This window comes from Polyergus mexicanus, unplaced genomic scaffold, assembly GCF_030449975.1.
Source record: "Polyergus mexicanus isolate NDT 795.1 unplaced genomic scaffold, iyPolMexi1.0 SCAF_11, whole genome shotgun sequence".
In the NCBI taxonomy this organism is placed as follows: domain Eukaryota; kingdom Metazoa; phylum Arthropoda; class Insecta; order Hymenoptera; family Formicidae; genus Polyergus; species Polyergus mexicanus.
The window spans coordinates 7,106,756-7,130,762 of NW_027223331.1; the positions used below are offsets into that span (position 1 = coordinate 7,106,756).

General features: G+C 33.6%; 1 protein-coding gene across 2 annotated transcripts in view; it reads left to right on the top strand.

Annotated features, from left to right (window-relative positions):
- The first annotated feature begins 7,395 nt into the window (after window positions 1-7,395).
- The window catches only part of Kay (transcription factor kayak), a 33,158-nt gene continuing 16,546 nt past the window's right edge, over window positions 7,396-24,007 (top strand). The window contains exon 1 of one of the 2 annotated variants that reach the window (XM_070304543.1): window positions 7,396-7,757. In XM_070304543.1, coding sequence (XP_070160644.1) covers window positions 7,626-7,757 — 132 coding nt within the window. In that variant the 5' untranslated portion in view covers window positions 7,396-7,625. Of the gene's footprint in view, window positions 7,758-16,387; window positions 16,755-24,007 lie in introns of those variants that run through there. The other variant, XM_070304542.1, reaches the window with a different exon arrangement.

Here is a 24,007-nt window from a genome sequence, read left to right on the forward strand (position 1 = left end):
AAAAACTTTTTTTTTTTTTTTAGTACTACTCATGTTTACCATGTCGCTTATGTGAAACCTGTCAATACCATTATAACAATATATGCAAATATTAGTATCAGGCAGCTGCATTTTATTTCCGTATATGCTTCTCAATAATAAAAATTTTTTGTTACTACGCGGTAAATGGAAAAAACGAATCTCGATATTGTCCCGGTTTGTAACAAGTTGTCATCAAGGTTGCAGGCGGAAGACAATGGAACTGTCGAGTGGTCGACGGAAAAAGAGAACAAAGATATTGTTTGTACCTGGGAAAATACTTCGCCTTTGAAAGTGAACGCAGGAATGCAGATTTTTCAAGGTTTTCTCGATTAACTAAAGTCGAAATGATTTTAAAGTGAAAATGGTCGTTTATCGTAAAATATAAATCCTTTCCTTCTTTACAAAATTTCACAATTCTTTAAAAGTCGAAATTTTATAACCATCTTCAAATATATACATACTTTTATTATATTATTATTATAAATTTTTAATTAAAAAGAAATCTTGTGGCAATTTAGCATACGATATCATGTAAATTTGTTTAACTCGCTAATTGCTTATTTAATTATGATAAAAATGAAATAGCATTCTCTTGCGTGTAAAATATTACAACGTTTATGAATCAAGTACATCCCCATAAACGCAAGTAACATGCTCCATCACAGAATTAATAAATATAAGATGACACGTCCAAAATTTCGTCGGCCTGCTTTATTATTCAGAAAAGACGAAGCTGAGAAAACAATGGAGCCGCGGCTCTTTGTGCGGCTCAGGGCCTAATCACACAATAGGGGAGGCCCATTGTATGTAAAATACTTGCCGACAATAATTTAATATTCCCATCTATACGCGAGAAATTGTGACATTGTCGCAGACTGTTAATAAAACATACATAGCGACGAACGCATTAAACTACTCGTCAATGCTGTCACATGTTCACATGGTACGTAGGATTTGCAGAATTTGAAATGAGATGCGAGCTCTTTTTTTTTTATTTGTTTACGAATAATAATATTACGCCGTCTGGTGCAATTTTTCGTCTGTGTCATACAGGTTTTCGAGTTTTGATCTTTTTTTAAACACAATGAGATAAAAAAATATTATATATATATATATATATATATACATACATACATTTAATTAGTTTAATATGCAAATAATAAGGCAACTCTTTTCAGCTCTTAAGAGAGATTGCACATATAGTATAATTTTAAAAATTTGTTTTTCAAAAATCTTTTTATAGCGAGATATTATCTGAGAAACTTTTAAATCTTTTTATTATACTATCATACGATGCAACGATAAAGTTTAGTAATAAATATTCCAAATATATTATATACGTAAATATATATGTAATGTTATCCGGTCCATTTTATATCTAGCGCATTCGCCGCGTAGTGAACCGAATACACACGTGCGTATTTTCGGAGACAAGGAGTGTCGCTTGAGTCACATTTCGCGTAATTTCCGCGTAAAATGCGGTTAGCTCTCGCAGCTGTGAGAGCAGAGTCCGCTCGAGACTCGAGAGTGCAACTTGGCACATATCGCTCTGCTTCCTTCTTTGTCCCGCTTTGTTCGAAAAAACATTGCAAAATCAGCAGACACGTGACTCGATCGACATAAACAGTAGAAAAAAAGTGACAAGTCCCATCCAATGGAATAATCGTTAAGAACGATCGTGCGCAGCAAGAGATGAGCACGCACGTGACTTTGCGAAACAAAGACTAGCAGCAACCAGCGATATTTATTTATTACGTAAGCAATCTCACATTGACATTGCACCGGTTGTTTATACTTTTTATCGACAAGTAATATTTTTCTCTATTTATTTAAATTATTTGCCTGTTTATATAATTCAATTTGTATATTTTACAAGTCTAGATACTCAAAATTGTATTGCATATTAAATAAATAAATGATGTATAAATGAATAAATATCTGAATTAAATTAATTATTTAGAAAAAAATTATCTTTTTTTATGAAGTGTATACGTACACAAATTGTTGCTAATAGATAATTAAATTTATATCACCGAGTGTACGTATATATTAAAAAGAAGAAATGGACATTGATTTATATTTCACTTTGTCATACTGCGCTGTTTCGTTATTATTAGATGCAGTTGGTGTGTGTGTGTATGAGCGACAGAACTCTTTTATCCAAATCAAATGTCGATAAGATAACATCGCGAATCTGTGTGCGATATACCACCGATGACGCGAGGTTGTCGTCGCTAAAAAAACATTTCCATATAATATAGAGTTCTTTGTATCTGGATCGGCGATTATATATATATATATATATATATTATTGAAGATTAATATCATAAACTTGCGCGCGTTTAGACAAAAGTTTCATATTGAGCAATTAAAAGCTAGTCTTTCTATGTTCATGAATATATATGAATATTACTTACAATATTATTAATTACCATTTTAATTAAAATAATAAGATTTTAAATTAAATGAAATTTTAAACTTTTAAATTTTAATATATAAAAATATATATTTTTATAAATCTTGATATAACTTTACTATATATATATATAATAAAAAAAAATTATTAAAGATAAAATTATTCTGAAATATAAAGAAAAGGTAATTTTTTAAAATTAATGAAAAATTAGATTTTATAAACGGATTATTAAAAAGTTTAGATTTATATATATATATATATTTTTTATAATTTAATTTAAACTTTTTATAATTTAATCTAAACTTTTTATATATTTAATCCGTTTATAAATCTGAACTTTGTTTTTTTTTTTTTTTTCTTTATATTTCAGAATAATTTGGCACGTAAATTTAATAATTATTATACATAAAATAAAAAAATTTTTTTTTTGATCATTACTGAAAACAATCGAAACAAAAAACTTTTTTTTTTTTTTTTTTTAAATAAAAATTATATCGTCGACTTTTTCTTCGCTTACTCTACGTTCTCTCTTATTGAAATGTTTAAAAGAAATTATAAATAATACTTTGAGAGGATTATATTCAAAGCGAGTATATTGTGTATATAACGGGAGTTTTTACTAGCTTACAATTAGATTCGATCGCGATAATGCGATTTCAGCGTAAGTGCAATATGCAGGTGTATGAGTACAGCATACACTTGGATGCACAAAGAGTTTCCCAGTGAAATTTGCACATTGCCGCGTATGTTTCGCAAGTGGCGCGAGTTCGCGCTCTCTATTTTTGCAGCTGACTCCCTCCCTCCTGGCGGGTTCTTGCATGTGTTTTGCGATCGCGTACGATACGCATATATACGTACAATATACTAAACGGCAATGACATTCCGTAGCGTCGTCTGTTTTTTTCCAATCGGACCAATGTTTGAGATGTGATACCGGGTAGCTTAAGCCGAGGCGACCTTGGCTGCAAGCAGAAGCTAGCTCAAGGATGACGGCTGCCTTCTATTCGAATTTCATCATGGTACAAAGCTAAACGGGTGAATGTCAGAGTCTCATGAGTTTCATTACGCGCCCGTAACGAGACGTATTATCTTTACTGTATAATGTCCCACCACTGCTTGTTTAGATGACTTTAATTTTAGATAGCTTGTACGCGCGAATTTGCTGATCCTCTCGAAAACATGTTTCATGTTAAAAAAGGGAAAATGGAAAGTAATATAAAAAATATTCGACGCTAATGTATCGATTGTGTTTTAACAGAATTTAATATGTTATAAAGATAGTTGAAAAGTAATAACTTTAGAGAGAGGAACTTGATCCGTTCGAGAAAAAAACAAAACAACAACGAACATTTGAACTTATACTAAAAATAATAAGATAACAGTTAATGATTATGTATGCTAGAAATTTTTCATTAAGAAATATAGAAGTTTTGTATTGGAAAAAGTGGATGTATCGATATATTATATAAATAAAAAAAAATATTCTTCTTATCTATTGTAAGAAAAATAGTTATTTTAAAAGTCGTCGTTAGATGTTTTCCAGAATTACACGAGACCTTGAGTAGATTAGAAACCCGCGTGTTACACGTTTTCCTCGATCTACCGTTTCCTCAACTTTAATCCTCGTATGATATCTGCGATATCGAGAGATACAATTACGAACACTTCTATAAAGGAAGCTCGTGCATTTCACGGTTACTATCAAAACATGGCTATTACATACTCTGTTTACATGCTTGAATTACCAAACAAGTATGTATATATATGTAAATGTATATATGTGTGTATACTAATTATTTCAAGCAGAGCTGGAAGGATTTTTTAGCCGATTAAAGTCGATCGTGCGCGAAAATATACTTGCGATAATTAAACTAAATTATCAAATTTTAATTTCTGTAATTTAAGAGCGTGTCCCTCCATTTTTTAAGAGAGAGAGAGAGAGAGAGAGAGGGAGACTACGCGAAAATAAATTGCTTTATCAATATTATTTATAATTGTACAAAAAGCACAATTCATAAAATTTTTAATCATGCTAAAATAGACTAACTATAAGGATTATTAAGATGTATCTAAAAAATTCTTTCTTCTCTGCTTTCCAATTTTTTTGAAATTTATGATCTATATAATTTATAATTTATATATATATATATATATGAGATCTATCTTATTATTGCTATATATTATTCGCCTGTCGCGTATTTTCTTCTTACTCACTTCTTCTGACGCCGTTAGCTTAAGTAAAAAATATCTGCGCGAGTGAGAAAGATAGAACTACTTAACGGAGCTCGATACTTTTTGACTCCACCCCCCCCCCCATCGTTTCCCGCCATCTTTGCGTCGCTCTGACACAATCATATATTTAACACACACATATATGCATTGATCGGCGAGACAATGGCAAACATGGCTAATTACAATACGAATTAATTGCCGCGATGCCGTTTTACTTACCGGCCAATGTACCGCCGCTGCCATTCTCGGCTCGCTCCATCGTTTCCGTACGTACACCTCTTCACACGCGGATACGAAACGAATTAATGCGACACGATAACGGTACGCCAGTTCGCGCGACATTCCCGATAATCACTTCACTCGCGAGATACACGATACACGTCGCCGGGCGTGAATAAATCACGCGAAACACGACCGGATCCTCTGTTGCGTCGCACGATACACCCGATGTCCGTTACGCGCGAAGTGATACAGAATTTTTCCAGCGAAAAATTTGAAACGCGCGACAAATTTCACACCGATGCCTGATACGTGGATCGTTGCCTAGTTGTCGCTCGCGTCACGGATACCAACCGCGAGCGACCCTCTTTCCCCGAAAGTTTTCGCTGGTGAAATTTTCGTCGATTATAGATTATAGATATAAGAGAGAAACGTAAACTGTCGTTATTCAATCTGCATCGTGAACGACAAGGATAATACTATTTAACAGATTTCGCTATTCTTTTCTAACGGACGTTGATTTTAGAAACGTTTGATTTTTCTATTTTTAAAAAAAGAGAAGAAAAATATGTAGTACCGCCGCCGTCTCTTTCGTTGCATTGCTATGTGTCTTTAGCTCGTTTTTATAAATAAAAATATATCAACTGGCGTATAGGCGAATTCTGTATACAAGCCTAATCAGCCATACGGAAGAAGAAGAGGAGAAACTTACGATATTACAATCTATTGCTTTTTCTATGCCTAGAGGGTGTTATATAGCGGTTTGCGGTAGCTCGCGAACAGGTTGGTCACCCTTGATCTAGGCAGCAGGTTACGAGCACGAATATTCCACATATCAGATCGTTGAGTCACGCATCTAGTTCGATATATGTTCCGGCTACCCCATTCGCAACGCTCGCGCCCACGCGACCACTGAGTGACTCATCTGTCATTCTCGGAAACGCGCCGCCATTCTTGGAATCTCGCTCGAGATTTTCGCCGAGTTTTACCGGTTTTAACCGTTAGCTAGAAATTCTTTTCAATCCATTCGAAGCTCGCAAGTACGAACTATCCGTCATTTTCAGTCAAGCATCGACGAAATTGCGAGTAAAATATTGGATTTTTTATCGCAAAAAATTAAATATATATGTATGTGTGAAAGAAAGAGAGAGATGCGTTAATAAATCATTACACAACAATCATATATTTTGTACTGATAAGAATAAGAAAAAAATGTAATAATACCAATCTGTAAATAATTGCAATATTATCTAATTATTATTGATTTATTAAATGTAATGGATCTAATCGCATAGTTTACATACTTCACATAGTTCTCTAATAAAATCTATGTCACTTCTAGTCGATCTATCTCAAGACGCGATCACGCGCCGTTCCTTCGATTTTAGTCGACGAGCATCGAACAAACACAGGTGGCATTATTTTTATTCGCGAAAAGGAAGGCCAATGAAATGTTGGATCGCGCGAATAAATCACGACGTTCACGCGTACGACCTCTTAATGCGTCCTTCGCGGGAATGCTGAAAGTGTAATAAGATTATCCTGTGTGAAATGACACAACTCTGAATAGAATTGATTGATTGAGTATTCGATGCATTCGTAAGAAATATTAAAGAGAAATTTTTTTTTATTATTATTATTTTAATTTCATTTTCATATAAATTTCTTTTTGTAACAAAAATTGACATCTATCGTTTTTTTATTATCTCTCTATCTTTGTGAAAAAAAGATTAAGATACTATTCGTTCGATGATTGGAGAAAGTAATAAAGTATTAACGCGGGATGTAAAGATTTCTTGGAATTCAACCTGTTTCGAAAAAAAAAAAAAAATATAGAACGTCTGCTTGGTCATACCGATACAAAGTGATGCGCAACTTTCATCTTTATTAGGTATTCGACAGAGACGTCAAGTTACAAAAATACGGTTCATTAGCTAGAATTTTTTTTTAACTATATTTATTCGATATGTTTGTATATATGAAATCTTTTTTATAATTAACAAAGATAAACGTGTGAAATATATTTTATACGAACTCTTTTAAAAAGAGAAAACTCACAACGACAAAATCAAATTCTTGTATGAATAAAATCAATTTTTCATCTTCGTTCAGCAATTTACGTATTACGTATTCAAAGGCAACCGTGTCGTATGTCACATTAATGTCCTTATATGTAGACTTTTATGTAATTAAAACATAGAGTCGTGAATAATTATATGGACTAAGGAACGGAGATAAGAAGTGATTAAAAAACGCGTTTTAATAATAATCCGGGCGCCGCGTGTGCAGATAGCGCCTCGTTATCGAACATTATGGCACGGTACTGTCGCGCTCGAACGGGGATTGGCCGATTGGGAATAGCCCATGACGTCATCCGCGCTCGAGAGACCTCGAGCAGCCTCGACTCTCTCCGCTGTTCGAACGCGGATTACCGAACGCGCGCGCGAGGTATTCCCCCACGGTATGAGTCATCGGGTGCAGTTTTACACAGTTTCGAGCAAAGGGACCTGCGATTCGTGCGCGCCGTCTTCGAGTTCCGCGTACATTAGCTAAGATCCTGTGCAAGATCTTCGCGTTCGTTTTACCTCCTCCTCTCTTTCTCTCACTCTCTCTCTCACTCACACACACAGACTACGCCACTCTCCGCATCTTCGTCATAAGAGAGCATAGAGAGGTTATAAACGCAACGTACTCTGATTCTCGGTTTTGACGCGGGTTCGTAGAAGTGAACGGCAAGATGAAACTGGACGTTTCCGATGTGCTTTATGACAGCTCCAGCGTGTCCAGCGACAGCGGGACTTCGCAGAGCTCCCGCGTCAGCCATGATTTTCTTTCCAGCATCGCGAATGCGGCCGTGCTGCCTAATAACGTGAGTACCGTGCGTGAAATGTGCCGTTGTACGTGTCTTTGTCTTTCGCGTCAATGCAAATGCGATGCTGCATCGATCGTGTATCGTCGATTACGTAGCGTTGAATTCCATCGAAACGATCGACGCCTCATCGCGGCTCGCGTTACGTAACGTTGCACGGCGCGACAATAATGCGTTAATGTTTTAAAACTGCTATCCGCCTTTATCATCGCACCTGATCAAAGTGTCTCAAGAAAGGATGAGTTTCGATATTCGAATGGAAGAGAAGATAGACGACTCGCGTGCGCGATTTATACTTTTCTCTATTCTAATCTTCACGAATTATAAATAATTTCTATTGCGCAAACTGAATTGCGATAAAAAAAAAGGATGTATGTCGAGGGAGATAGAATATATAAGAAAGAATATTATAATTTAAATTTTTCAATAAAATAAAAATTTCGCATAGCTAAGTAGATATATATCTGTGTTTAATATAATAGAATGCATATTTATATTTTTGAAATATACCCATGCACATAAATTCATATTAACTTCACTTTTATTTCTTATAAATAATAGATATCTCACAGATATATATGAAACTCAAGAAAAATATAGACGCATCTTATCTCGTTTACAGAGATAAAAAGCAATTTAATGTTTCTTGAAACGTTTCGCTAACACGTATGTCACGGATAAATAAAGCTTGCGATAATTATTGTTCAACTCATTCGAGCAGCGAAACATTCGAAATATTATATCATTTTTAATTTAACAACTGTATACCGAGTTAAATTAGCTCATCATCGAAAATATAGCCACAAACTTTTGCTAACATAAAATTCAAAAATTAAAATTCATCTGATCAAATATACTGAACGATAAGATTTTATCAATAACTTGCATGCATAATCGCAATTTTTAAATTTGAAGTATTTATTGATATTATATAAATCGTGAATGGTCGATCAAATGTTATTTTTATAAATCGATCGAAAACAATGCATACGATTATATAAACACATGATTGTGTGTGTGTGTGTGTTTGTTAAATGTTGTAGCAAAATCGTTTAAAGTTACGTAAAGTTAATGGTTTATTGCTTATAAGCTATTATTATGACGCATATTAATAGCGGGAGCACGTCTGGAAAATGCATACTATTTCACAGAAACATAAATTCTTAGACAAGATATACAAGTGCTTGTTATGATGATTCGTCACATTAGTAGCTTTATAATATCATGTATGCATGCTCTCTCGAGATCGATTTCAACAAACGTTTACATTAAACACGAATATATATAAAATCAAATAAATTATTAATATTTATTATGCAACAGGATCATGTTATGAAATATAATAAATTAATTATTATGTTATTTATATTCAATTTATTTATTATCAATTAATTATTATATTGGTTGAACGGAAAGTTCGTGCCTTTTTTCAGTCTTCATCTCTTACAATTAATAAAAAATGGAACGAACTTTCCGTTCAATCCAATAGTTCGTTCTATACGCCGAGAAAAAAAAATTGTTAACTTGACTAAATTCGTCCAACTAATTACTATTTCTTTAATTGAAATATTTTAATATTTTAAGTCAAATACGACATATTAAATAATTAAATCTAACATGAGGTATATTTGATTTAAATAGTTGAATATTTCAATTAAAGAAATACAAAGAAATAGTAATTAGTTGGACGAATTTAGTCAAATTAACAACTTTTTTTTCTCAGTGTAGGTTTTCGAATAATCGTCAATAACCGAAAAAACACTTTTCGGTACATTTGAAATTGGTTATTAACTGATTTATTTCAAAACCTATGGAACGAACTACAATCATTTTGATCTCATTTGAAAGATAATTTAATATCGAACAAAAAGTTTTCTATAAAGATGGGTCGGGAAAAATACTTCCTTAAAAAGCTAGCGCCCAAAAACCTCTGAAATCGCGGTTATTTTTTACATTTTTTACAAATATCAGGGAAAGTATACATCTTTTAACAAAAAGTACCGAAACAAAAGTTGTAGAGAATTAAATTATCTTTCAAATGAGATCAAAGTTATTGCATTGGATTGTACGAAAAGTTTGTGCCGTTTTTTCGGTCTTTGTCTCTTGTTAGTAAAAAACGGAACGATCTTTCCGCTCAACCTAGTATTATTTTATATTCGTGCTTGGATTTGGTTAGTCTCTGCGATATTTGACATATAACAATTATGAAAGACATTATAAAATATTTTAACTATATTTGCTCTATTTAAAACCATTTAAAGAATTCATAAAATTTAATCTCTCGAGAATTTTATTAACGCTATCGTTTTTATCTTGTGAAAATTTACATCATCCTACTTTTATATCGTTTAATTTAATTAACATTTAATTTATTTATATTCCTATGATTTAATACAAAATTTCATATAATACATTGCGTTTATCAACATCATTACATTTGAGTACAAAGAGTTAAATTATCCTTCAACATGGCACACATACACACACATAATGCATTACAATGCAATACAACGTGTCAACCATGATTCTTGTTTGCATTCAAAGAGCTTCTTTATCCGAGAATATTAGAAGTAGCCTGCTGCTAAATTTATAAAGCGCGTGCCGTCATCGCTATAAACTGAACTCGAGTTGGAATGAAAAAGACATTTTCGTGTGCCACGAACGAGTCGCGTGAAAATCTCACCAACGTTATCAAAAGCAAACTGCATCTTACTGCTTACTACACGTTATAAGACGCATGCGATATCTATATACATAGATACAGGAATATTTTATTATCTAATGATCCATAAAGTCAAAACACTACAGCTCTTATAAGACTCTAACTATCTATAAAAATTTGGAATACTTGAAATGTCTAATAATTTATTATTTATTATATATAAATATAATAATTTATTATTTAAAAAAAAAAATTTGAAAAATATGTTTGTAAATATCTTGAATTCTTATTATCATACTCTATTTCCAATCTATATAGTATCTCGCAAATAAATTAAACACGCCCCTGTGCATAGATAAAATACAACTTTCATTCCGGTTCTGCATACATGTCCTTTTGAGATGCATACTACGTGCATCATGCCAAACCTCCGAGTTACTACGGAACGATCCAATCGGGCGTTATCTTTCTTATTGCTGCGTCCATTCACCGATCGGGAGAGATCAATGGTCTTTCCAGATCGCCGAGTGTTTGCATTTACGAACGTGCCTTCGCGCGAACTTTAAAACGTGAGATGTCGATGAAAGATTATTCTCTTTTCCGCGAATTATTCCGTAAATTATCGAGCTGCGTTTTATGAATGTCGTGTCATTGATACGACGTGGTTCGATGATCAGTCTTGACATTATACAAAGGAGTGTGCGACTTTGATCTTGAACTGCGGATAACGAATTTGTTTGCTTTTCTGGTGTCTAGACATGCGTCAAAGCTTTAGAGTTTCATCAAAAGGAATTTTGATTGTTTCCAATAAAAAATACAGTATTTTATATATAGTAATATTTCTATCGGGAGAACAGAAAGATAATTAATTATAATATAATAAATTATTTATCAATATACGAGAGCATCCAAGATTGGTACTTATGAATTTTCTTGTAATATTAGAATAGAGAAAATTATGTTCATATTTGTTTATAATATATATTTTTTATGTAAAAAAAAAATATATATATATATATATATATATACTACATTCGTCATGTTATCACTTTTTCTGAATTTTAATTTTTTATATTGTATTTTTATATTTTATATTTCATAATTTATATTTTATATTTTATATGTATATGTAATTTTTGTATAGCATTTTTTATTTTTCAGAGAACGCATATTTATTATATTATTAAAATCACATATAAATACATAATTTTTCTATATAATCTATATAATATAAACACTTGTAGGCATTATAAAAAAGATAAGATTAGATAGAAAATTTTATTATAGCTCCTTGATTCACGATTATAATATATATTGAGATAACTATTTTGCTCCCTTTATTTATTTTATTTTTTATGATATCTAGGCTTCAGCAAAATTGCACGCGAGTTCAGGACTCGGTTCTATGTAAAAATGTTTATTAAGCATGTCAATCGCGCCATTATCGTTCCGTATAACATATACTTATTTAATAATAACAGTATTTGCGTCTATCTTCGTCGTGATTTATTACGACGTCGTGACATGTATATTTATAGATGTAGACAGGAAGTAGAAAATTCTCTTTGTCGCGACAGACAATATCTCTATGGCATCGACGGGGGTTAGTGCCAGTGCGTTTGTCTCTCCCTTACATAGGGTGTTCCAAATTGGACGGAAAAGAAATCTATATATATATATATTCCTTAAAATTTGAAATTCTCTCGCTAAAATGTTGAAGCGCTAATTAATTTTTTTATAACTATAAAAACAGTTTTAGAATTATTTAACTGGACGCTTGTGTTTTTCTCTTCGCTCAACTTCTCGCAAGTTAGACAATTCTATCATAAATATCGAAATTTAGGGACTTTTCTTGATTAAGTATCAAAAGCACACATGACTATTGCATTATTTATAATTTAACTTGAACCGAATTTTATTTTACAAAACTTATTTTGTGGCGATTGTTAGACTGAGAAAAAAAAGTCATTAACATAACTATAAATGCGTTTATGTGTGGATTATTATTTCTTGAGTTGAAATATTTAAGTTTCAAATACTTAAACATTAGAAATAAAGAAATGATAACTAACTAAAGATATATCTATTTAGTCAAGTTAATGACCTTTTATTCTCAGTGTAAGTCAATTGCAAGATACTATAACAACAAAATTTCTAATTTGAAATATTATACAGAACGATAATCGTTCTTCGAAATTCCTTTGATAAGATAAAACTTTAAACTTGAAAAGAATAAAATCTTACGTCCACTAATTGTATAAGACACCCTATACATTCCCCGCGTGTAAACAGGATGGCGGTGGTGTATTGATCTAGCATTTCGCTCGGCGTGCTCGGCTTTGGCTGCCTTCAACAGCTGTTTTATAAAGAGCCGCCGCGCGCGCCTTGTGACAGCTTGACCATTTAAAAACACGCGTGTGGCCAGCACGCATACGCACTCGGCGCGCGCGACACGGATCACATTCTACCGCTGCGCAATAACGCTTATATTGCCAGATAGTAACTCCCGCGCCAGCTGTTATCACCTAATTATCTCTCTTATTAATTACAGGGTTCGTAGGAAAAGTTGAGCGATAAAATGCAAATAATATTTATAATGATTACGGGAGAACGAAAGTACATCTGGCTGTGTTAGACTAGTACTAATCTTTTCTCTTTTTATTCTCGTATTGAAAAAAATTTATATTATTATATTTCGTAAAATCTGACAAATTCGTGTAAAAATTCTCACCTCTGAGAGAAAGTTTGAAAAATCGATTGATTTTTAGACTTCCGAATGATCAATATTCGCGAGATCATAAAGATTCAATACATACGTGTACATCGTGGATTTTTCTTCGTGCGAGTAATAATTAAAATACAGGCACTCGCGCCGCACAAAAAAAAACTTACTAATTCATGGCCTTTCGCCATATAATTTATTCCGCATTGTCCCGCTTTAAATATCGAAAATGTCTACAGGACTTTCCCGGGTAGTGCGGTGAGATTGTAACTTTTTTCCTCGCACGAATTTCGGCATCGTTTGTTATCCGCGCACGCGCGCGAACATCGGCAGCTTGAACGACCAAGCCGCAATCTCCCTCCTCATTAAAATGTCTCTTTGTCGCGCGTGAACAAAGCCGATTCTCCGGTACACGGTGGATCCTCGTTCTCGTTACCCCGTTGTGCTCGTTAAGGCGCGTTAGGTCTCCGTTTATCAACTCGCGCCAAGACAATGAACTTTCCGTTCCACAAAGCAAACGAGCAAACAAGAATAAATTCTCGTTTATTTTAATAATAAATAACAATAATATATCGTTATCCCTGCACAATTACATATGTATGATCTTAATTATAACATAATAAATATTTAAAAATTAATGAAATTTTGATGCATACTATTTTGATGAACACTATTTCAATCAAGTATATGCTCAGATGTTTTTAAATTCAAAGTAAATAAATCAGAGAGACTTTATAGGGGTCATGGGATAGATAACTGATCGAATATTATTGTGTAAGTTTGAAACGTGATAGGGATTATTCGAACAGTAGGTTGCTCGGATTCAAAGCGATTCTTCTCAAATCTCTACATTACTACCATATCCAAATTGATTTTACGAATTAGATTGATTTTTATTTTAAATTAAACTCATTGGATTTTTTTCTATTGCAAAAAATAGTACATCTAAAGTTATTCGTCGATGGCCTCGATAAAAGATCTTACTTATTTACTCTATATTAAAGAAATTTTTAGCCTTTATCAGTTTGTTTGAAATTTACTCTTTTGTCTGTTATCTTAAAGGGAATAATAAGAAAAACTCTTATCTCTTCACATTATCTTAATCGATATAGACTCCAGATAATTTTAACAGCTAAATCAAATAGCATTCTCTTTTAAAAGCATGGTCATAATATATATAATATGGTGCTTCCGATTTCTTATTCAGATAATTTATTAGAAATCTTTTTCCCCTCCTTTAAAAGATTTTTCATATTTTATTCTTAAACATAGGCAATATTGAGATGTTATATTTGTCTGGGGTGAAATCGAATTTCCATTACTCGGAGCTGTCTTTATTAGGCGGACAATTAAAATGCAATCAGGAAAAGTAAAGGTATCGTAAGGTGACTAGGTCGAGACCGCGCTATTGTTCGTTAAAAACAATTACGTGAATTGATACATCACGACATTTACAAGCGCATTTTTTATCATTGTTTAGAAACGATAAATCTCTTTCGGAAGCCGTATCAATTTTTAAACAAACCGAAAGATTTTCTATCGGGATCTCTTATCTGGAGGAACCATTTGAAAGCGTATAGAAGTATGTAAAATAGAATTTTTTTTATTTTGTGATTTAATTATTTGAAATATTTTTCGAGAATAATATATCAGAAACGAGAATCTTTGTGTGTGTGTGTTCCGACTTGCATATAATTTGCAATTAAATGTTTTTGTAATGAAATGAAAAAATTATCATTAATATAATTTATAACACAGTATATATATAAAGAGTAAATTAATCATTATACAACACAAGAGAGCTTACAGTTCTAGAATTTATTATTTTTATTCTCTCAGACAACCAAGATAAATTAAATTGTCGAAGACGAATTGATTTCTACAGTCTTTCATAAAAAAATCTTGTTATTAGTACGTCCTAAATATTTGGATTATAAAAAAAAATATATATATATATCTCGTGACTAACAAATAAAAAAAGTGTTAAATTTTAATAATATAAAAACTGTATCGCGTGAAACATGTTATTTTCGCGCTGCGTGTAGATACATGTAATCGTTTATTTTATTTCATACGATAGTCTCATATTTGCAAAGGGATTAATCGAATTAACATTTCGAAGAACACGTGGAGCATTCGAATTGTTTTCAGTATGTCCCAAACATTAGACGTTCCTCGCTTGCGTTGCAGCGCAAGAGCACTCGTTTGTTGCATAAACAGATCTGGCGATATGTTGCCCCGGATAAATAATTTTTTCCCTCCACCTCCGTTGATTGGTTTGTGATTTTAAGAACGGATGTATATGTATAACTCGTTGGGCAAATATCCACCGATCGCGTACAAACAGCTTGTAAATTACAGCGTAGAATACGATGGAGAAAACGCGTACCTTATTGCATTCATGAGGGTTCGTTGCACGGAGAGAGTGCAATAAGCATTCGCGAAACGCGGCAGAGAACGAAGAGAGAGAGAGAGAGAGAGAGAGAGAGAGAGAGAGAGAGAGAGAGAGAGAGAGAGAGAAGAGTTGCGCACGTGCGCGGCGCATTGTTATTGTTAAATGTGGTTTCTGCGATATAATGCATTCGCACGCCTATTTTAAAAATTGCAGTCAGCATCAGTGAATCATCGCTAATCATCGCGTAATACGTTATTTGACGTAGGGAGTACTCGTATCACGCACGTTCGCCGAGAGACAAGGTCTAATAAAATTTATCCCAATGATAAAATTTGATTGTTCAGCGTTAATGCCTGGTTACTTTTTCTTTTTTTTTTTTTTTTCCGGCCATATCGAAACCTTAAATTTCGTATCGCCCTCATCGATTCAATCAATTTCACCAACTTGAACGCATATCCTGAACGTGCGAATTGAACATCCGTAATTTGCACGCTTCCGGCGTACCGTCAAAAAATTCCCCCTAATCCCCTATGAATCCCCTCGATTTATCGGATTATGCAAGTTAGCCGCGCGGTATAATCGCGCTACCTAGAAAGGGGGATCTGGTTCTCCGTGCGTTCCTCGATTCTGTGAAATCGTCGTCGAAACGAGCAGCGAGCAGCGAGCAGCGACGCGCAAGGCTGCGTTGATTGGCCGGTCGCTATCGCGCGAATCAGCAATCAAGATGGCGATGACGTCACGGCGGAGCGCGCCCGTATGCGAATTGGTGGGGGGAGAACGACGGTCGGCTTTCCTATATAGTTACTCAGTCACGTTGGCGGGCTCAGTCGACAGGCAATACGTAAGCGCGCGTAACGCTAAGCGAGCGATTAGACAGGCTCGTTGATACATACCGAGCTCTTTGTGACAGTGTCTAGTTCTCCGTCGTCGCGTCAAGATCGCTTCGCGACGAGATCTCCGAGCGTGACACTTTCCTTCTCGGACGGAGTTTTTTTTTCTCGATCCGAGATAGTCAACAGTTCGTTCGAAAACAATTTTGAACTTTGATTCTGAGTGAAATTAATTGAATCGCAAAATCATATGATGACGCAACGGGTGCCCAGCGCTGGCTATTGCGACAATATCATCGAGGATCACAGCTACACGATGTTTTCCATGTATCCGCCGACCATGACCATCGCGGATCACTGGCAGCTCACGAAGGAGGAGAATGCCATGGTAAGAAGGATGCTATCGATCGCGGTAGAATTTCGGGCAGGGAATTAGATTCTCTCTCTTGCTTTCTCTCTTTCTCTCTTTCTCGCGCGCGCGCGGCATTGTCTATCTCGGCTTATTGCGCGACGATTATTTTGGTTATTATCTTTATCATTTTTTTTTAAATTGATACAGTACCGAAAGTGTGATTTGGATATCTTAGACACATTATTTTATGTTTTCGTGCAAAAACAAGCGTGTCTTTCTTCCGCAAAATATTGATATATTGAAATATATATAATGTATAAAATGCTTGGATCGATATTTCTCGATATGTATATAGGAACGTTTTAAATATTTTACATTTTCACATCTCGTTGTAATAAAACTATTCGAATTATTTGAATTTTATATATATTTATGAAAATATTATATATGATGTTTAAATTGAATAATCTTAGTATGTTTAATATAATATTACGATTGTATGAAATGCATTATCATGCTGCGCGTCAGTAACGGCATGTAAAAGAAAATACGATCGATTTTTGACGCACAAAAATCATCGATTACGCGCTCCTCGTGCAGGTGTCACAGTTCAAGGTTGGCTCGATAATGCTAAAACTATGGCTGCGCTCCAAAACTTGAATCGCGATTAGGCGAGTTATACAGGTCGATGCTCCCTGGACTTGGGGGGAAAAAAAAAATTAACTAGCTAAACAAAAATGATTGTTCCTCAAATGTCTTTGTCTGAGAAGTTCGTTTGGCGATTCATATCGAATGTTCTAAAGTACCGTTAAACGTGTGCGATTCTCTTCCTGAACATTTATGAAGCTAGCACCAGACTATTAGCGATTTGCTTTTAATTTATGAATAGCGTGGATAGAGATGATTCGTCAAATTCAACCAATCAGATTTCTTCACGAATTGCGAATACGCGTATAGTCTGGCGCTAGCTTTAGGCGTGACTGCGAGGCAATCTACGGTGCTCGACATCGACAAAAATAACGCACTGATTAGATAAATGTAGTTGTATTGTTAGAGATGATATACCGATGGATATATAGTCACTCGTAAGTGAAAACGCGTGTCGAGGATGAGGAAATCTATATATTCTTTACATTGTAATCCTACATTTGAACAAAGAAACGAGTAAAGCTGAAAATTAATTGTCACAAATGACGATAGTCTGACGAAAATAATTTTGAACGTTTCATTTTTACAGAAACACAATTCTTATAAAAGTTTGTCTTCTATATTGTATAAAGTAGTAAAAAATAATAAAAACATAAGCAACACATACATGATGATATATTTACGTATTTAATGTTATGCATATCATAAGTTTGGCTTTAAATTCAAAGATACGTGCGACTAATCGCAATTTGTAATCTATCGTTCTATATTCTGTGAACTCATTATTTAAACCGACTCTATACTCTTTCTACGAATAATCCACCGCTTAATATGCACGAGTGGACAATATGGACAATCATAAGAAACGGTTAATAATTGCGTGCTTTTCATGTCGACGAATAATATCACAAAAACAGATAAAGGAAGGAAAAAAAAGAGAGAGAGAGAGAGAGAAAGAAACAGAGCTTTATATAATGACGGTTTACGATTAAGTTAATAATCGAGGCCATGTTCGTGTGATGACATGTTTATTTTAAATTTTCCAAGAAGCGAGATAAAGAGATAGAGATAGAGAGAATTATCGCATTTAATGCGCGCGCGACTCGACGGCTCTCACCTGCCGATCCCACCGATTTTATTCCACTCCGATTTCTACGAATTTTGATTCGGCGTACGTATTATTCGCTCGCTTTATCGCTAATTTCTTATTCGCCTTGATAAATAATTAATAATTTATAAAGGAAAATAACACAATATATAATAAAGAATTGTGTATTTAAATTGACATTTTACGATAATAACGGGAAAAAAAAAAAAGAATTTCAACGTACGTGAAAGAAAGAAAGCATATAAAGGATGTGTTCATAATCTTTCAAAATAACTTGATACTTTTGCACAGTTAGACTGACTATGTATAAAAATATGAATATTTCGAATATAACAATATAGAAAAAAAAAATAGATATTTTAATAAAAGTTATTTATATTGGAGGAAATAAAGATGTGTAGATAGATATAGTGATTTTAATTTATATTTACAGCGATTATAAAGAAATTTAGCGAAATTCTGAAAATAATAATAGCAAAAATTAGGAGGAAAAGGATTTGGAAAATCACACATTTTTTTCTTTCTTAAAATATTTTCCGTTCCTTAATTTATTTCACTTTCAAAGGAATTTTTAAGTTACTTAAAGAAATAGTCTTTGGAATGTTGTCTGAGTATTGTAGAATATTTCTTATCGCTGAATATATTTTTGCTGTAATAGCATTTTCTACGACTAAAAAGTAAGCGAAGGTCTTCCTCGAAATTGATGTTTATCAAAGTCTATTATATAAGAGGTCTGCCCAAGCTTTCGAAAATGATTTCCGCCTTTTGAGGAAAACGTATTTCAGTCTTTGATCCTTGAACGCAAGAATTTAACACATTTAACATATTCCTGTTTAAATATTTCAGAACAATCATGGCATTATTTATTTAAATAATAAAATTAACTGATTTATTAGGGGTTAATTTTTAAGAATCATTTCACTTTTATGAACTTACTTAAATGTCATCTGATTTCTAGTTAGATAATATTAAATAGAAATTCAAAGTGTGTGTTATCTTTTTATTAAATTTTGATGTATATCGTTAGATATTAATCAAAATAAAATAATTTGTAAAATTATATTATAAAATGATTGTAGAAATCGACATATAAGTAGATGAAAATATTTTCGCTTTTAATAAGTCATTAAGAGAAAAACTTCCTATAAGAATTCTTGCATATGTTGTCTGCAAGAAATTGAAGAAAAGCAGTTAAATCTGACAGGAAGCGAACAGTTAACGCTCGTTAACCCGCCAATTAGAAGGTTTCGTTGAAGGCAGGCTTAAGTCTAGCGAGAGCAATACGGATAGGTCATAAGGCAAGAGGTGTCATTCTGCTCTCAATATTAAGGGGATACTTTTTAGACGTGTTTCCTTATTATTTATCTCTTCCGTAAGATATAATCACCAGAGATAGAGAGAGAGAGAGAGAGAGAGAGAGCGCGTTATTTCAAGTGACAACCCGTAAATCTAAATATATGTAGATGAGTTTTCTATGCCTTTAAAAATACATACTTTATATTTTCCGTCATAAACTTTATAAAGACATTCATTGAGATTATTACATTTATCATTTATTACAAATCGTTTCTCTAGTAAACTACTAAGCTTATTTTATTCACTTTGAAACTCAAAAAAGTCACATGGTTCGAAAAACTCCTGTTTTCGTTACTATAAGTATTTCTTGTCTCTCAACGGTATTTTTTTGCTTATACATCGAAAATAATCGATGAATAAAGAATTTGTTCACATTTATTTTATATCAATTTTTACGAAATACTATTCTTTCGAGATTAATGTTTCATGCATGACCATTTATGTATCTGACATTTTTTGTTTTCTCTTTAATATGGATCGTGCAAACTGACGACGACAGCGTTCAAGAAACGATGCCGCGCATGGAAATTTCCGGTATTCATTATTCCTTTGCTTTATTTTTCATTTTTGCCGTGCTTACCTCAGTCTCGCGAGAGGCGGGGCGAGGATGAGTCATCGCGCGTAGTCCGCCGGCGATTTATGAATGAAAATCCACGCCGCACGTGTCGCGTGCACGTTGCCGCCTCGTAGTAGTGACATGCGACGCCCGCCATGATTATTCGCGAGTCATAAACATGTCGATTGTGCCCGAGCGCGAGATATACCGATACCGGGAAGGAGGATGTATCGTAAGTTCGCCTTCGCATTCCGGGAAGTCGATCGCTCCATCAAGGAGGAAAACTTGTTCAAGGTTCTTGCCAAAGTAGTTTCTTTGTTTTTTATTAAGTCTCGAAGTAATATATCTCTCTCTCTCTCAATTAAATTCAACCTACTACTTTGACATCAAGATTAATCACACAAAAATAAATCACGAAATCAATTCTTTTTAAAAAAACTGCGGTTTTTTTTGCCCCTCTAAAACATTCGCGTAGGGAGAACTTATTTTAAAGATTTATTTCAAATATAGAAAAAAAATATATATATAGAAAGAGAACTCGCGTGATCTCTTTTTTTTTTCGAGAAAAAAAGATTTTTTAACGATTCATTTTGATCTATCGAGATTCTTTTACGTTCTTCATCGCAATACTCTATGTTTTATGACGCCGATTGCGAAACAGGAAACGGCGCGTGTGTATATATCTTTTAAGTCTCTTGTAAGGATTTTTTCTTGTGGCGCGTAACGAACTAGTGATCCGGTGTGGTCGACCTCGAAAGGAGGTCTCGATTCCGCAGAATGATATCTTACATATGATGAATGACGTCAATTGGCTTAACACTTTCCCCCGAGTGAGCGCTGGACCTCTTTGCGTAATCTTGCGTACTTTCCTATATTCTCGAAGAGTGCTTTCTTGTCTTGCAAAATATTGTCCAGATGTTAAAATACTTTGGCAAATTGTCTCGCATTAAACGTATTAATTGACTATTTTTCTGCTTTAATGAAGGATCCATACAATTGCTTTCATATGTACTGAATAAATCATACAGTGTTATTGGAATAGATAGCGAACGCCTTAAATAATATAAAAATTCATGTTTAAATGTAATTTTATATATTATATATATATATTGAGAAACATGCAATTTGATCTCAATATTTCAACATCATTTAGCAAATTAATACACTATTTTAAAGTATCTCGAATTAAGTATTAAATATATATCTTTAGATTTTTTACTAACATTTAAATTCTTTCAAATTATATATCCATAGTATTTTAAAATCTTTTCATTCTTTTAATTATTTCATCAATATCGGCCGAATGAATAGTTTCAAAAGACACGCGGAAGTTGGTATATTTTATATTATGCGTCGATCAAGTTATCGCTCACGATTCTTGCTTGGCGAGCGAATTTCTGCGATGTAAGATCATAACACCATCGATAATACGTCATTTATATTAAACGTAATAATAATGCCCGTTAACTGCGTCTTGGTTTACTTGAGACCGATGAAGACTTATAGTATATGGCTGATTGACGTGATAGTGCTCGTCGTGCGTCGTGCTCACTCGGAATTATATCTGCTTATAATAACGTCAAACGAAAGCCCGCCGTTTCTCTCATCGTTTCTGGTACGAACGAGTACCGCTTTAATACCACGCGAGTCGTAATACCAGAGAAATATCATGAACATAAGATAAAGATTAAAAATTTCTGATGGACATTAGATTTTAAATACTATCGGCAAAAGGCAAAATATTGGATGTATGTTTTATTATACGTATACATTGTTGAAATATGTTCAAGAAACTTAAAATATAAATATAATAGTCGTAACTCTCTCTCTAAAAATATAATTAATTTAAACTCTCTAGATGTGTTGAATTAAAAATTTCATATGAACATAATGAGATGATTTTATCAGTCGATTATTCAAACAAATTTTTTTAATAATTAAAGGGCGGTTAAAATTAACTAACATTGATCGAGATACGAATATTTAATATATGTTCTCATATTATCCTCCACAACGTGATATTCAAAAATTTTCCAACGTTACGCTTCTTACTCGGATGACGATTTACTAATGAATATCTAATGCGGTCGTTTCCACATAATAATCCGTCGCGTAGAAACGACCGGCCATTATTCGCTGTCTAATGGATTCTCTTTTGTACGTGAAAACGTGGTATATTTCGAAGCGATAAGATCTGGATTCTTTAAAAGAGATAGAAGGAGAGGGAGAGAGAACTTTACATTGTGTCGAGAATCGAGGAACATTCATAACACTTCCTGAGAAAGAAATAGGTGAATCGAGGAGTTGGAGACCGCGGGCCCATAATTCAAAGCGAGCTCTCCCGAGTATGATGGCATGATAAACTGGCCCCCGGCTATTCAGGGCGATGCGCTCGCGAGTTCGAGAGGTCGTAGAACTCTGCGGGCCCCCTTTTTTAAAGAGTGCGTTATGACGCGTGGGATAAACGTATCCAATTTCGTGGAACTATTGTCCGCGCTCGCGACGGACACGAAGGTTACAAAAAGCTCGAAAGGCGACACAAAGGGCCGACCTGTCCGGATATCGTCAAATGGATTAGTATAAAAACCGAAAGAAACACGCGACGTGGGAGAGGATTACAATACGGTGGAAATTTAATTCTATAGTGTCACTAAGGCGTTTAGGAATTTTATGTATAATTTTATGACATTATAATTAGAATTATGATATTAAATTCTTAACCAAAATGAGAATATTTTATAAAATAACAGAGGATAATTTACTTTTTTTTTTTTAGTTTTTTGTTCATTGTTATCATTTTTAATTTCTTCATAATGTCATATTTCTGTGACAATTCTGTTATTGATTAAAAAGGAAGATAATGAAAATATATACAGCAGAATTAAATCTGTTTCTTTTCTCTCTCTCTCTCTCTCTCTCTCTCTATTTCTTTCTCCTTCTAAATATAACAAAATATAATTGTATGTAATCAAAGTTCGAGAAACTTGAGAGTTAATAGAAATATAATAATAAGATAAGATTCTATAAAAAAAAAATAATAGTTATAATTACGATATACTAAATACAGAAATTGTCGCATATAAAACACATTACTGTCGTCCCATTTTTCAAGACTAATCGATACATAATGTTACCGGTTGTTCCTGGGAGACAAAGGAGATAAAGTCAATACACGTGACAAGAGATATGAGATATGTAGTTCGTGAGAAACGAGAACGATTCGATAAGCGAAAACAGAGATGTAATAACGAAACATAGTTCGAAATTAGGCTGGATAACATGTTACTTAACTCCGCGACTGAAAATACAGATACGCAAAAATGCGTATTTATATATAACATATGACGTGTGAAATCTAAGCGTGTGATTTTCAAGATTATAGGTGAGCTTCAAACGAGATAGATAAGAGATCAGGCTGTGGTTCGATTAAATACATCTTTTACATCAGATTTCTAAGAAAGAGGAAGACGAGGTCCATCTCGCATTATGTACGCGATTATGTAGGTATTCCTTTCTCAAGAGAGGCTGTCGAAGAGTGCAACCAGTCGGAAATGCCTTTATGATTACGTCACTAGTCAGGAATTCACAGACCGTTGTGCCCTCAAAGTTTCTCCTTTTATA